Genomic DNA, 15,275 nt, shown 5'->3' on the forward strand with positions numbered 1-15,275 from the left:
GTTAGTCGCATTGTGCATACATCAAAGATCAGATTGTACACCCCAGAATCAAGACAAAATAACTCACATTGTCATTAATGAGTGTGTGTTTTCCAAGACTTGTATTTGGCTGAGCATGAAGATATGCATCAATTCTTCCTGCATCTATATCTATATATCTCTCTATATATATTTATATAGAAGCAAAAGGTTAGGTCAGTCATTACAGAACTTACTGATCTCTGCAGATCTACTGGGCACTGGTGGAGGCTGTGTGCCATTGCGAGTAGGTGTTGATGACTGAGGGGATATGGGAGAAAAGGGAACCATATCAAAGATGTCAGTGGAGGGTGATTTAGGTGTCACACTGCCTGCCTACAATAAGGACAATAAACATTAGGGTAATATTTCACATGAAAAAAGATCACAATACTGAATTTTATTTTCTTTTTTGCATGCAGAAGATAAGAGGCTACATTATCAAACAGAGTGGCATGCCAAAACAAAGAGCCAGCACCGAGGAAATAGCATTTGCAGCCCAAGGTTTATGAGACATGCTAAAGCCTTAGCGCACACAACCAGTATTGTAGCATTACATGTTTTCAGCATATCTGGCGTATCCAGAAATTAAATGACTTTTAAATATAAAAGAGCTGGAAAAAAAATATGAACATCTTTTGCATGGAGAGAGATAATGCCCATTTACGAGGGCAGTAGGTTATAAATCAGAAAATACTGAACTAGTGCCTGAAATTAAGAGATATGACTTCAGTTTCATTTTAATAACTCCATCATGTGTAATAAAAAGATTAATACTCTGACAGCCTGACAGAGTAGTTGTTCTAAATGCTTGGAAAACATTATGTGATAAAGCATCAATTGGGATACCAACACATTAATGAAAATGACTTTTTTTTCTTAGCATAGAAAAGATTTCATTACTAAATAAAGCCCAGGAATTTTGTTTGGCTTCAGCAAAATAACTTTGGTGTACCATAGCATACCTGATTAATATTAACCACATTTGATGATCATTTTGTCATTACCATTGCACTGTAAACAAGAACACTGTCCTAAAAACAAGGTAGCAAATAAAAATGTACACAAAGGAAGACTGATATGCAGAAAAGAATTTAAGGCAATTTTCCTCTCAAGTGTATTTTATTGACTCTGCAAGATCATAGCCTGCAAAGTAAAAGAAAATAGAGCTACTTCTGAAGTGTTTTGCAAAAAAAATTCTAGTTTGATCATATTAATGTTATATGAGAACAAGGCTCATTGGGCCTACATATATCTTCTGCCAACAATGGAACAGATATGTAGATCCTGTCCTGTATCTCTGTATGAAGCTTTCCCACTTATTATTTAGGGTTTGTTGACATGTCATGTTTTGATTGGTCATTAAATGCATTCAGGATCTCATTCTTGGTTTTTGCACATTGGTAGTGTCCATACATTACAAAACTCTGGCTTGTACTCAGTAGTGCCCATCTGTATGTGGAAGCAGTCACTTTGTGTATATAAGTCACTGATCTAGCTGAGGCTACCAAAGAAGCAATTTTTACCCATTTCCTTTTCGCACTACAAGCCCAACACTTCCTTGTGCTGTTTAGATCCACCAGAGTAGATCTGTCTGACAGAGGAATGCAGGAGGAGTGAGTCAGCACCCCGGATTTGGTAGATTGGAGCTCCTTCCATAAACAGAAGGTTTCCTTTGATTACAATGCTCTATGCTCCTGTCACTGAACAACTCTAACTAAATTTATCATGTTCCACCACTATCTTTTCAAAGAGTTACAAAACTCTTGAGGTCCCTAAGCAGGGTTAGGAATTTGACTTTTCTATAACCAGGTAAAGGCGAGAACACAGAAAAGATGAGGAAGAAGCAGGGATTATCAGCATCTTAAGGTTAAGCTGGGAACAAGTTTCAACATTCTCCTAGCTCTGATTTATTTATAGGGTAGTACATACATGCACCTTAAGACATCTGAATAAGATCTCATTTCTCAGCATTTGAACAGCAAAAACTGTAATGTAGGTGGACAAGTGTTATGAAAAATCTATCGGGAAGGTTCTGTAACATCAGTGATAACCAGTGCTGTCTCATATTCCCCTCTTCAAGGCACACTGTGACCCTCCAGGTCTCATATTCCCTTCCTCTTCAAGCTCTGTCTGGAGACTTCAGCTGGACCAGCTGCTGAAATGCAACTGGCAGGAGGCTTCCCTAGACAGGTGGGTATTTAGTCTCAGTTCCTGTGAGAGGCTTCTCAGCAAACTGTAGTCTTATGTCCTACAATGGTCATCACCCACTGTTTAAAAAGAAAGGATAGTAGCACGGCTACCTCCTGTGCAACATGGCGGGTTCTCTTTACCGTATATGTGGCTATCTTTGAATGTGGACCTGAATGCATGAGCTGTACATTTTAAAAATGCAGTATGAGACATGCTAGTTAGAGCTGCCTCAATAAACCCCAGCACTCCTGTGCACTCTTGATGTTTGCCACGTCTTTGAAACTGGAGAAAGCGTGACGCCACTGGCAGACAGATATCAGTGGCTCTATCTAAAATGCCGAGTGTGTCTAATAAGGGGTTCATGCAGGGATCTCAAAGACTGAGATGAAGACGAATGAATGCAGGACAGTTCAGATAAGTACAGTGAACTTTTGCTGAAACCAAAATATGCTGGTGTCTGTATAATGTGGATACTGCATAAGCCCTAACCTCCATTTTTAATAAACATCTGCTAATCCACACACTAGAAGAGTTCAGCAAATACATTTCTGAGATGTATAATCCCAAGTAAATACATATTGGGTCTGATCTCTTAAGCCAGAGAGATCAAACAATTCAAACAGTGTTTTGTGCACATCAGGATTATGACATCACAAGCCTTACGTGGAAGTGGTATAAATTACTTTTACTCAGTTAATTTGTTTATGGTTTTCATTTAAAAAAGACGAACCAGGCAATATTAAGAATGAATAGTATCACAATAAATAGCTGCCTTTATTCCTCACCTTCACGTACCACATTTACAGGAAATGATGTAGAACATGCTTAACTTGCTCCTATTAAAGACCAATGGGACCGAACATGTGCTTAATGCCTTCTGCACTGGGCTCAGACAAACAGGATCCAAAGCATCCATGAGCCTGAGGTGCTTTTAGATTGTCTTCCACCCCACAAGACAAAGAGCCATACTGAGATAACTGATGTCTGAATGGCTGATCGTTTGAATTGAAATCAATAAGACTCAACTTAAGTCATCACTTAGAATGCACTCTTAGCCACACCTGGATGCGGTACACGTGACATGCAAGCCCATGGGGAATGGACTGTCATTTCTGCATGGCACTTGTGGGTCCCTGGCTTGCAGTCTTAGAAGCTGCCTGAAGAATCCTTTTGGACTCATGGGCAGCATATACATTTAGATACAGAAGTTCATAAATGAACTCAGACAGCAGGAGTTCATTTGAGGATCTGACAGTGGTCAATACCCCACAGTTTGTTTTGGGCTTTTTTGAGGGTTGTCTGTCTCTTAGCCCCTCGGCCATTCTGGGTTTGCATAACATGACAGGCAACTTGGACCACCATGTAATGGTGTCCACAGTCACATGATGGGTAAGTTAAGCCATGATGGGTTGTTGTGACATGTGAACAGTTCAGTATTAAAGGCTGGAGGAGGTTAGCAGACATGCCTCTTCACTGACTTCTGCCCATAGAGACACACTTGGCCACAACAGCCCCCGCTCCCCACAGAGACAGCAACTCCTGCTGGTGGTACCAAACAGAAAGCCCACTTAAGGGGCAGCTTTAGCTGTGCTGGAATCCAAGCTGCTCCACAATGGATCCCTCCCCTCCCCTGGCTTAGAGCTAACACACGGAGATCCTGCCCTGTTGTGGCTAACAGAAAAGCTTAAAAGAAAAAAAAAAAAAACCTTCACTGTTGGGAGGAAAGGAAATCATCTACCCACCCCCCGCCCCGATCCACCATGGCTAGCGCATGCTGGCACAGGCAGAAAATCTGTCTCATATTTCTCTCCCTGGCCTCACTTTGGATTGTGCTGCAACTTTTCCTCTTGATTTTATGGGACCTCAGTTCAAACTTTAGCAAAAGATGGATTTGTTATTCAGCAGTTGTTCTGGTTAGGGTTCCTTTGATCTTTGAGTTACCTTACAGTGTTTTGGAATTTTAATAAACATTATTCTGTATGTTTTAAACAAATTTGTTTTAAGCTGTCTTGAATCTTTTAAAGAGAAACCTAACAATAGCAACATCGTTTGGATGGCACTTTCACAAATTGTTTGTGTAAGAGTATCACCTTGTTCAAAGAAAAAAAAAAGCCTTCAAAAATCTCAAAATGGATACACACAACTCCTTGGGTAAGGTTATGGGGGCCCCTTGACTTCCAACTATTGTAACTTATTTCATCTTTAAGTGAATACTCCATGGATCAAAAACAGATCTTTCACAGGTTTCTGACACAAGCATCAATCTATGCTATTAGAAATCAATCTTTTCCATAAAAACCTACAGAAAGCATGAAAAGTGAAACAATTATTACTTGAAACTTTTTTTAAATCACAAATTGAGAATAAATGCTCTTATTTCTTTTTGTTCCTCTTAGGTACATCAACACTAATGAAAATTATCCTTTATTTTCAAAGAAATGCGTAGCAGTTCTACCCTGAATGACAATGGGAAGCATTTTTATTGAGTAAACCCATGCATAAAGCCACAACGTTTGCCAAGGACAGCCAGCTGTTAATTGCAAATGAAAACTGATTGTATCAGCCCATTTTTACAGTCATTAAACATGTTACAGCTTCTCTCTGGAATAAATAACGGGCATTCTTCATTTTGCACAGAGGTAAAAAGAACGTTATAAAAAAGAAAAACGAGTTCTGGGTCATTTTCTGCATTTTCCTAAATGATTTATGCAATCCAATCTCAGGTCTTCTTTTAGAGTTGGAACCTGTTAGCTGGACTTATCTTTCATTTGCCTTTATGTATCAGACTTCAATTCCTGAAGCACTGTGTAGGCATTGTTTTCATCATCACAATCCCCTGTCATAAGTGGTGCAGGCCTAAGATGCTGAACAAATGTGGTCAGAAGGAAGTATTTGTGCGTTGGTGCATTTCGGTTTGAGGGACTGTGGCTTGGGGGTAAAGCACCTGCTTCGCATGCAGAAGGTCTCAGGTGCAGCCCCTAGCACCTCCACACAGAGCTGGGAAAATTCTAAGCTGGAAGCCCTGGAAAGCCATTGCTGCCAGTCAGTGCCAACCACACTGGGCTAGATGGACCAATGGCCTGGCCCAGGATAAGGCAGCTTTTGTTGCTCCTGCCTGAAGACATTATTGCTCCTCTAACTTAATGAACCAACAAAAGCATTATGGTATGAGATTATCCTTACGCAGTTGGAAAGGAGAGAACTTTTTTAAGTGCTGGGAACATACAGCATTGTTCTAAGGCCAAGATGTAGGAGAATCAAAATGCTCAATATATGAAACACCTCTGGTCTGTCCTTTAACCACTGTACAAAATGTAGCACTTTGATACAATTCAAACACAACAAAGATAGGAAAGTTGGAAAAAAAGGACTGTTTGTGCCCAGTCGGATTACACGAGGTCTTGGGATGATGTATTCATGGACTGGCTTTGGAGGACCACTTTTGGAAGGTGGTGGTGTTAATAGTCCAGATGATTGTCTGGAGTCAGGAGAGCTCATAGGAGTGAGTGTAATGGAAGAAATATCTAAACAAGGAGCAGAATCCTCACTGCTACCCCAGAAAAAGGTGGAGGGTCTTTGAAACATGTGGCATTCATAATCAGACTGAATGTGCAGCAGCTGTAAAGGAATCACAGAAAGAGAAAAAATATTCTAAGGAGTGAAAGTGGTAAGAGAAGGGAAAGAAAAAAAAGAGTACCTTAAAAAAAGTGAGTTGTAAATTGATACTCAGCAATACAAGAACACATTTTTTAAAGGAAGAATTTTCTTATCCCACAGCAACAGTGAGTAAATCCAGTACTGGCAAAAGCAAGTTTACCATATTCATTAAATAAATCATTGCAATTAAATGAAATTTTATCACATTCGCTCTGTCCATAAAATTATCCCAATGTGCCAAATATGTTTGCAAATCCCCAGGATTCAATTGTTTTGCAAACACGGTTGGGTGGTTAAAGCCCAGCCAAGTATTTTCCGTATTCAATAAAACTTCATGAACCAGTTCCTCTCTCCAATCACTCATACCAAAGCAGCTTATTACAAGGCGTGCTCTGATTGGGCATCTTGGCCTTGGTATGATGTACGAGAATGTACTGCTACATACATTAAGCTTCAATACATACAAGTATAATCTTAATTTACTGTTTCTAGGATTATATGAATTGACCACCCCCATGGTCCTAAGCCAATTGGCTTCCTCCCATCCACAATAACTGGTTTGAAATTATTAAAAGAAAAGGCGGGAGAACACAAGTGGTTCACTGTGGTCTAATCATGCCTGTAGGACCAAATGAGCTGTGATGAAGCAGCCACTTTGCGTTCTACACACCTCCAACCTTCCCCTGCACCCCATTCACATCTAAAGCCTAAAGGGTGTGTGTGTGTGTGTGTGTGTGTGTGTGATTCCCACAAAGTGTATGTGGGAGAACAGGGCTGAACCTTGCGTTGCTGTGTTCCTCTGCTGCCAGCACAATTCGCTCAGCGCCAATACCAGAAGGAATGCTGCTTCAAGTCATGTTTTCAGAGGTGTTGGAAGTGATGGGGAAGTGAGGTAAAGTAGGGGAGGGGGATATTATACTCCCATCATGCTCAGCATAGCATTGCAAAATTTGAACCCACCAGCAGCAGCACCACAGGAAGAAATACAACACTCACAAAGAAATGTGACTGCTCTAAATCAGGTGTCGGCTTTTAGACTGATCCTGGTGAGTGGCTTGACAGCAGTGCGTGGCTACTATGAACCTGATATGACTTTGAAATGGCCAAAAAAGCAAGAAAAAGCCTTGTCAGTGCATTTCCCTCTGGATCTGGTAAGTACTTGTATTTTTGGCAAACTACTCGAAATAATTTTCTTGCTGATGAGCCTGTCTCATTTTGCCTTGCCTCCACCCACTCCAACTCTATATTTCAGATGCTGCTTAACAAAGACTCCACAGATGTAAAGCACCCACTAGCAATTCTTGTCTATGTACCTCAGCTGGCCAAGCAGGATACTGCTCTGTTCCTTAGCTGTTAAAGCAGTCTCCCAACAGGCTTCTCCTTTAGAAAAAATGGAAATGAATTTGCAGCTATGCTTCTTTACTCGTAGATTCTCACAAGCACTGACTAGTAAAGATGATTTTGTCTGTTCAGAACAGATGGTGAAAGATGCTGATAGATATTTTTAGAAGTCTTGAAGTATATTGACTAGCATCTATTTATGCATTTGGGTGGGATGCAAACATTATTGTAAGAATCGATATCTTATTGTAACATGAAGAAAAGTAAACCACCACATGGAAGCAATAACTTTGAAAAATGGTACGGTCTTCATACATTTAGGATCAAACACTGGAAATGCCTCTGATTTAATGCCAAAGCAGATCTGACAAGGGAACAGCACACTTTAAAAAAATCTACTTATGAATCTAAAAAACAAACCCAATCAAACCGTACAAACCAAATGAGTAAAACATGATGTACACTTGTGGTTGTACACTCAGCCATTTTTGAATGCTCTGCTCATGATCAAACAAGCTTAACTTAGTGAAATATGTCACTAGGAAGGAGAATGAGAACTGGAGTTAAAATCTGTAGGTAGTGAAGAAAACCACCATATAACAACTATGATACAGCTTCAGTGATGATGCCTCCTACATAATTATTTGGGAAATGGTCAAAACAGCATTAATTTGTATTACATACAAAATTGCCCCTAATGGATATGTTATGATAAATGGGCTAGACTTTCATTACAAACACAGCTTAGGAAATATGTTTTTCTATACTGAATGCTACACTCAGATTTTTAGAAAATGAATGAAAGAACATAAAAACAAAAATCTACACTTAGCATCTTCCGTTGAGGATGTAATTTAAACATTCGTGTTTTCTTCCCTGCCCATCTAATTTGTTGCAATATTCATCTATACAGAAAAAGTTAATCAAAGATACAAAGTCTCTTCACACCATACGACGCTGAAATACCAAATTATAGAATATGGATTTCAACCTGGCTTACCTTTTGACAGCAAAATGCTTGAAGGTCACTTATAAATCACACACAGGATTATCAAAAAGGAATGACAAGGCAGGATGCTAATTCTTAAAAGACGAGGGTTCAATGAGTTCAGTGTAAAGCTGATGATTTCTAAGGGCTTCAGCCGAGCTGAGATATTTTTGAACCATCTCTTGGCTGGTTGGCTGAATGCTTAAGCAATGAACAAATACTAGTTTGTTTTTGCTTACTTAAGTTTTGTGCCCCAGTAAAAACACTGTGCACTTTCACTGTGTTGAATGTCTTGTCTTGTATATGTCAAACGGTAAGAGTTCCCACTGAATCCATTTCAGTCCCATGTTGTGCCATAAATAATAGTAATAATACATAAATTTTATTAGATTTACTTCCTGCCTTTCTTCCTCTTGCAAGGAACCCAAGGTGGCTAGCGAGTTTCTACTTTCCATTTTATTCTCCAAAGAACAAACAACCTACAAATAGGTTAGCCCAAGAGTCTGTGACTGGCCTGAAGTCAAACAGTGAGTGAATCTAGATCTCCTGAGTTCCACTCCCACACTCGTAACCACTACATCGCACCGGAAAAAGCAAAGGGGTTGTGTGAATGGTTCTCCAAGGCACTACATATGTCACCGCAGATACTGGCATGAAAAACAACTTTTTATGTAAAAGCAAGAAATAATAAACTGTTTACAAATAGTTGTATAAGAAATGGAGCCTCTTTGTACATCTTGGAATGATTACTCTGAGGATAGCATTTGACTGTACTTGTTATTTTCATTAGTTTGAGTTATATATGATGAATTATGCATTAGTAGGATATTTATTTTTGATTTGTTTATAATACTTTATACATAAAGGGGGACTCCTCCCGTGTGAGACAGCAGGATAAAAGATTTTCCGATACGGTACCTTCCACTAATGGATTTATAAGTGCATTCCATTTTTAAAAATTATTCTCCTTTCAAATTAATTGGAGGCACCTTTTAAATAAATCAAAATGCTTTAAAGCAGTTCATAGATTAATCTATTAAATGTTGTTACTAAACATTCATCACCACATTATTTGATTACATGCAAAGGCTTTTGTCAACACTGTTTATCTACCTAGAATGCATGCAAAATCAGGAACTGAAGTCTGACCTTTAGCTGGCATCCCACCTACATGTTTGGGAAAAAAACAAGGAAGAGAAAGCAGACTGTGGAAAGCCTTACACATACTTGGACCAGGATGGGAACAGCCATGGGGGCTCTGGTAGCTTCACTTGTAAAGATGTGTTCAGGCATCCATGCAGCACACTACCATGAAACCACCACTGGAAGCAGGTAACAGATCCAGTGGTCCAGGGTTGCTAGCTGGAGATGCCAAGACTGAATCTACTGTGTCATATTCAAAACATTCTTCTACCAAGTTATAGCAGACACACCTGCCGGTGGGTGAAGGTTACTGCCATATTGAAACAACAGCCTCCATTATTTTGTTTTTTCACAGCATTTGGATTCCGACTTTCATGGGCTTGATACACGGTTACTATATTTGATGTTGCACATCTTCATTTAACTTGGCTGTGAAATCCAACACATTTCAGCATGACCATAGCAGTTGGTGTAATGCCTGCCTCTATTAATGATCCTGAAATGTTTTGCTAGATTATGCAATGAATGCCATTAAATCCAAGTCCACTGATAGAAGCACGAACAAGTTAAGTCAGTAAAATAGTTTTCGTCATGAATCAACAGATAAGAAGGCCCCATCAGAGAGCAAGTTAGTTTAGAATAGCAGAGTAGACATACCACTAACATTTCACAAATGTGTTTTAACCATCTGCTTAAATCAGGGGTCCTCAAACTTTTTCAATAGGAGGTCAGTTGAAAGGCGGTGGTGACTGTCTTGGGCCGGTGAGGTGGGGGTGCCTGGGGGCAGGGGCTGGGGCTGGTGGCGAGGTGGCGTTGGGCGTGTGCGGCGGTGGCGGCTCGCTCGGAGATCTCCCTGCGAGTTCAAAACCATCTCCGAGTGAGCAAGCCTCCACCTCCTGTGCACACGCGGGTGGTGAGCGGCGGCGCAGGCTGGATGGGTGGTCACGGTGGGCCACATCCGTCCCACAGGCCGTAGTTTGAGGACCCATGGTTTAAATGTTGGCTAAACTAGGATTAAAGAGATCACGCAACAGGAAGAAGGTCTATGCATTTGCGACATGGTTCTGGACAGGAGCTTTGCAAATACCTTGAACCAACAGAAAGGCCAACTAGTGGATCCTGGATCAAATCAAGCCACAGCTTTTCCTAAAAGCAAAAATGACAAACCTGGGGCTGTCGTATTTCAGAAGAAGCTAAGCATGGATAGAACATTTTGGAGGGCTTTCATTCATAAGGTGCCATCAGTTGGAGACGACTTGATAAAGCATAACAACACAACTGGCACAATTTATTAAATAAATCAAGAAAACTGTATTTCTGCAATTGGTCGTCTAACTCTCAGCTCCAAAGAACATTTCATTTCTTACCATATTTTAAAGATAGAGACTTCAATAAATATATTAAAATATGCCCAACCCTATTTTCATGAAAGGAGAATATGAAGGTGAACAAGCTTTATAGATCTCCTACAGCTCTTAATAAATGATGCCAGATATAAATGGTGCTTAAGGGAAATCAGTATTACGCCTTTGTAAAACAAAAGATGCCTTCAATTCCCATTTGAGTCTAGCCTGATCAGGTGTAAGATGATATATACAAATAAAACCAGGATCAATTATTAGATATAGGAAGATCTGCAGAGAGGATTGTATCTTGAGGATGGAAATATAACTTCTTTGGGCAGTGATGGTTCACTACATGGAGAACCTCCTTGTGAAGGGTGAGGAAGGGTGATGTAAATCATCTTAGGTGGCAAACCCAGTTGTGGCATATGCAGTATGTAGCAGTGAACATCCAAATGTGGAGGACATGCACACATTGCTAAATTGCTGTAACCACAGAGTAGTCGGGGTTTTTAAACAGTGGTAAGCAGCCCTTAAGAAGAGCGCAGCAGTTCTGGGGAGCTCATGGAGAGGATTGCATGCACCCTTGAACAAGGGAGGAACAAGGGAAATTCAGGAAAACACCAGGACTGCTTCGCGCTGTGTTCCCAGTGCTGCCACAGTATTGGTTTGGAGGAATACAAAGACCATTCTTGCAAAACTGTGAGAAGGCACTTCACTGCCATAGCACTTATGCCAGTCTAGAGCACAAATGGGTGCCAACTGTAAAACTATTCATCATACTGCTTTCCTTCTTCCCACAATTTTCATTATCTTAGTATTTCCTCTCCCAGATTTCTTAATATTTCACGTGTTTTAAATAAGATAGATTAAAACCATCTACATGAGAAAATTGGATTTATAAAAGATAATGTATTTACTGCTTTATTATCATTTATATACATTTGCTAAAGGCAAAGGCCATCAAGGTGATACACAACAGTTTAAAATGATAACAACAAGAACATTAGAAGCAGCTTGCATTAGAATATCAAGGACACCGTTTTACGTCTGCTAGATGCTAGCTAGACAGCTGTGGAACAGGCTGGAGTCCAGCTCTGACCTTGGAAACACCTTTCCGGGAACACTGAGCTCCAGGGGGCCCTCTCCACGCTTGCATCCAGTGTGGTTCTTTCTGCATCTCAGGTGACAGGGAGACAAGGAGCGAGGCTCTGCTGAGGGACAAGGAATCCCAGCAACGTCTCAGCCCCTTCTTTCTGAAAGCAAGGGCAAATGACAGAGACTGCTGCTAAAAATGGCCATCCATGTCCCTTGCAGGACAAGTGTGGAGGCAGTCCTTGCCTCTGTGCTTCTCCCGCATTCAAAGGGAAGCCCGTAAGTTTGGAGCATTGGAGGCTCCATTTGGGGTTGATGATGCCCCCAAAAGAGCCTCTGCTAAAGATGCCCAGGCAGATTCAGGCCCTCAGACAGCCAGGCCATCGTCTGTTTGGGCCTTGATGGTCAAACCCAACACCTTTTGCAATGTGCAAATATGCTTCTTACTGCCACCACCTTTAGAGCCGCAAGCAGCATCTCATCAAGGGATACCCTCAAGCTATGAACCTGATCCTTCAGGGTGGGTGTCACCCCTTCCAGAACAGCCTGAGTCCCCATCCCTGAGTCAGGCTTTCTACTGACCAACAACACCTCCACCTCCAAGGGTAGTTTCAACGTCTTCACCTTTGCCCAGACCATAAGTAAATCTAAACAAAATCAAAGGGTTTCCTTGGTGTTAGGTAGAAGAAAGCAATACAGTTGGGTGTCACTGAAGGCACCTAACATCAAAGTGCAGAATGGCTTCTCCTGGCAGTGTATGCAAATGTTAAATAAAATGGGGAACACGTAGAAACTTTGCACAGTTGGCTAACACTGTACTGCAACAAAGCACACACAGTAGGAATAATCAGTCTCCCCATTCACGTGCAGAAAAAGTCTGTTAGGGAAAAAGTCTTGCCTATGGAGATAACTTGAAAAATAAGATTTTTGATTTTGTTTTTGTTGCTGAGGATCTATAGTCACACACAATTTGGACCCTTCAAAAGTACTAGAAAAGCTTCTTTTAAAAATCTGCCCTATGTGGTGGAACTAAATGAACTAGGAATAAGCTATCTATCTACCAGCTGTGCCAAGATCATTCTCTGTCGAACTGTACAAACAATGTTGTCTAATGAAGGAGGAGGAGGAATCAGCAAAGCTGTGAAAACCCCCCGGGACACTCAACTGTCTGCACACACTACAGATATTAGTGATAGGATATATGTTTGCTTGTGTGTGTATGTGTAGTTTTAGAGTTGTGAAATCAGAAGTTTTGTTTATTGCATTGCAAGGTTATCACATGAGAAATATTGGATATAAATTGCGAGGGAATACGAGGTATGGATAAGAAACAAGTTAGCATGTAATTTAAACTTTGAATGCAGGGATTGTGCACGTAATTATTTTGTTTTCCATATGGAGCAGCCTTATATTATATATATATATGATCATGATCTTGAAAAATTGCATTGTAAATATCCTCACTAATAATAATAAACTCTAATAGTATATGATTAATATACGTTTTTAAATCCTTACATTAAAACTTCAGTGCAAGTTTGGTGTAAATTCGGTGAAAGCTAAAATTAAAGTTGAAAGTAAATGTTTTATTTTTAATGTAACCAGCGAACCACATAGAGCTTTCTTGTATTACATCTTCATGAATAATGTGTTTTTGAATTTGCATGCTTATAGCTAAATATTTTGTGCAATACAAATATCAGAGCCAGTGTTATTAATGAGGAGTGGGAAATGAAAGACCTTGTGGGTAATGGTAGCAATTAATATTTAACATTTGTTCAGGACAGGCCATTCCTAAAGTTTCAGAGACAAATTATGTCAGAGTTTCCAGTTTGCTTGCTTGCTTGTTTAAATTCCCTCCATCTTGCTCAATGATGGGTGAGAAATCCGTTTCAGTTCATTTTGGACTAATCAATTCCATTAGTCCAGACCCAAACACAACCGTTACGCTGAAATCCATGTATTTCCAAACTTGCAATATCACTCTCACTTTTAAAAATGGAGTGCCATTGGAATAATTGTTCTCTGCATGTAATGGCACAATTAACCACTTATTATATTTTTGAATTATTAATAAAAGAAAGGAGGGGTTCTTTCTTCTCTCTCAGGTTGCGGTTTTGCCACAACCAAACGGGATGTTTGTGCTGGATGTGTAGAAGAAAGGGAGGAGAACTGACCAAAACTTACACGAGAAGGGGTCTATTACCAGCATTAAGAAGATGCATGGCATTCCAGAATCCTGTTTGTAGTAGCATATTGTACTACCTCTTTACATTTCTCTTAATTTTTACCATTAAGTCGGGTACTAATGGACAGGTTCTATGACTGGGTTAGAATTAAATCGAACAGCCTTTGACAATATCCATCAAGTTTTTTAAGATCTGCTTGTAAGACTTTTCTAAATAGGTATCATACTTAAGTATATTCCCGACATGTATCTGAATATCTATAATACTTTTGGCACATAAAAATAATATTGCCACATTGCAATGAAGCTTCTCTTTTATTCTCATGCATTTGCCTTCTGGAAAATAAGTCTCCTGTAACTGGTCATGCCCACCATGGCAGCCATTCTGGGGGAGTGCTCCTTTGTTGTTAAGGGTCCTCAAGTTATCTCCATCATATAGCAACCCTGTGAATAAAGGTCCTCCGTGAAATACTTGTAATGCTGTGGCTTTCTTGAAGGAATTGATCCATCTCGTAGTTGGTCTTCCTCTTCTTCTGACATTGACTATGCATGGCTCCCAAGCGTCCCAAGCGTCCTCTTCCACCAGGCAGAGTCCGCTCTTCCCCTTGGTATACACCTGAATTGCGGGTGATGAAGCGGGTTGGGAGACAACTAGAGCATAGGTGGAGGAAATCACGGGATGAATCTGACCGAACACACTTGAGAGCCCACTATCGGGCCTATGCTGTGGCGGTGAAGGTGGCGAAAAAGAAGTTTTTTTCCGCTTCCATTGCCTCCTCACAATGCCGTCCAGCAGAGCTTTTTCAAGTGGTACAAGGCCTGGTTTGCCCGGGTCCTAAGGAAGATCCGATGCCACCCTCAAAGGTCCGCTGTGACAACTTTGCCAGGCATTTCAGGGAGAAAATCGCTCAGATTCGTCACGAGCTGGACTCCACTAATGAATCAGAGGTCTCTGGGGAGGCGCCAATGCTACCGTCTGGTCCAAAATTATTGGAGGAATTTCAATTATTGCGGCCCGATGATGTGGACAAGGTGCTTGGATGAGTGCGTCCCACCACTTGCCTATTGGATCCTTGCCCGTCTTGGTTAATAAATAACTCCAAGCACGGGATTGGGACCTGGATCTTGGAAGTGGTTAACGCTTCTCTGAGGGAGGGTCAAGTGCCTGCCCCTTTAAAGGAAGCAGTAATACGACCAGTCCTGAAGAAAGCGTCACTGGATCCAGAGATGGCCACTAACTATAGACCTGTGGCCAACATCCTGTTTCTGGACAAGGTGTTAGAGCGAGTGGTGGCGGGACAACTCCAAG

At 40.7% G+C, this 15,275-nt stretch overlaps 1 protein-coding gene across 2 annotated transcripts in view; it reads right to left on the reverse strand.

The window, feature by feature from the left end:
• The window catches only part of GULP1 (GULP PTB domain containing engulfment adaptor 1), a 201,883-nt gene that overhangs the window by 17,131 nt on the left and 169,477 nt on the right, over window positions 1-15,275 (reverse strand). Inside the window, exons 9-10 of one of the 2 annotated variants that reach the window (XM_044427094.1) lie at window positions 5,605-5,829; window positions 216-354 (exon numbers count right to left, since the gene is read on the reverse strand). In XM_044427094.1, the coding sequence (XP_044283029.1) occupies window positions 216-354; window positions 5,605-5,829 (364 nt within the window). The remainder of the gene's footprint in view (window positions 1-215; window positions 355-5,604; window positions 5,830-15,275) is intronic. The other variant, XM_044427093.1, reaches the window with a different exon arrangement.

The sequence above is a fragment of the Varanus komodoensis genome, unplaced genomic scaffold (assembly GCF_004798865.1).
Source record: "Varanus komodoensis strain SLA01 unplaced genomic scaffold, ASM479886v1 scaffold18_1, whole genome shotgun sequence".
NCBI classification, from domain to species: Eukaryota; Metazoa; Chordata; class Lepidosauria; order Squamata; family Varanidae; genus Varanus; species Varanus komodoensis.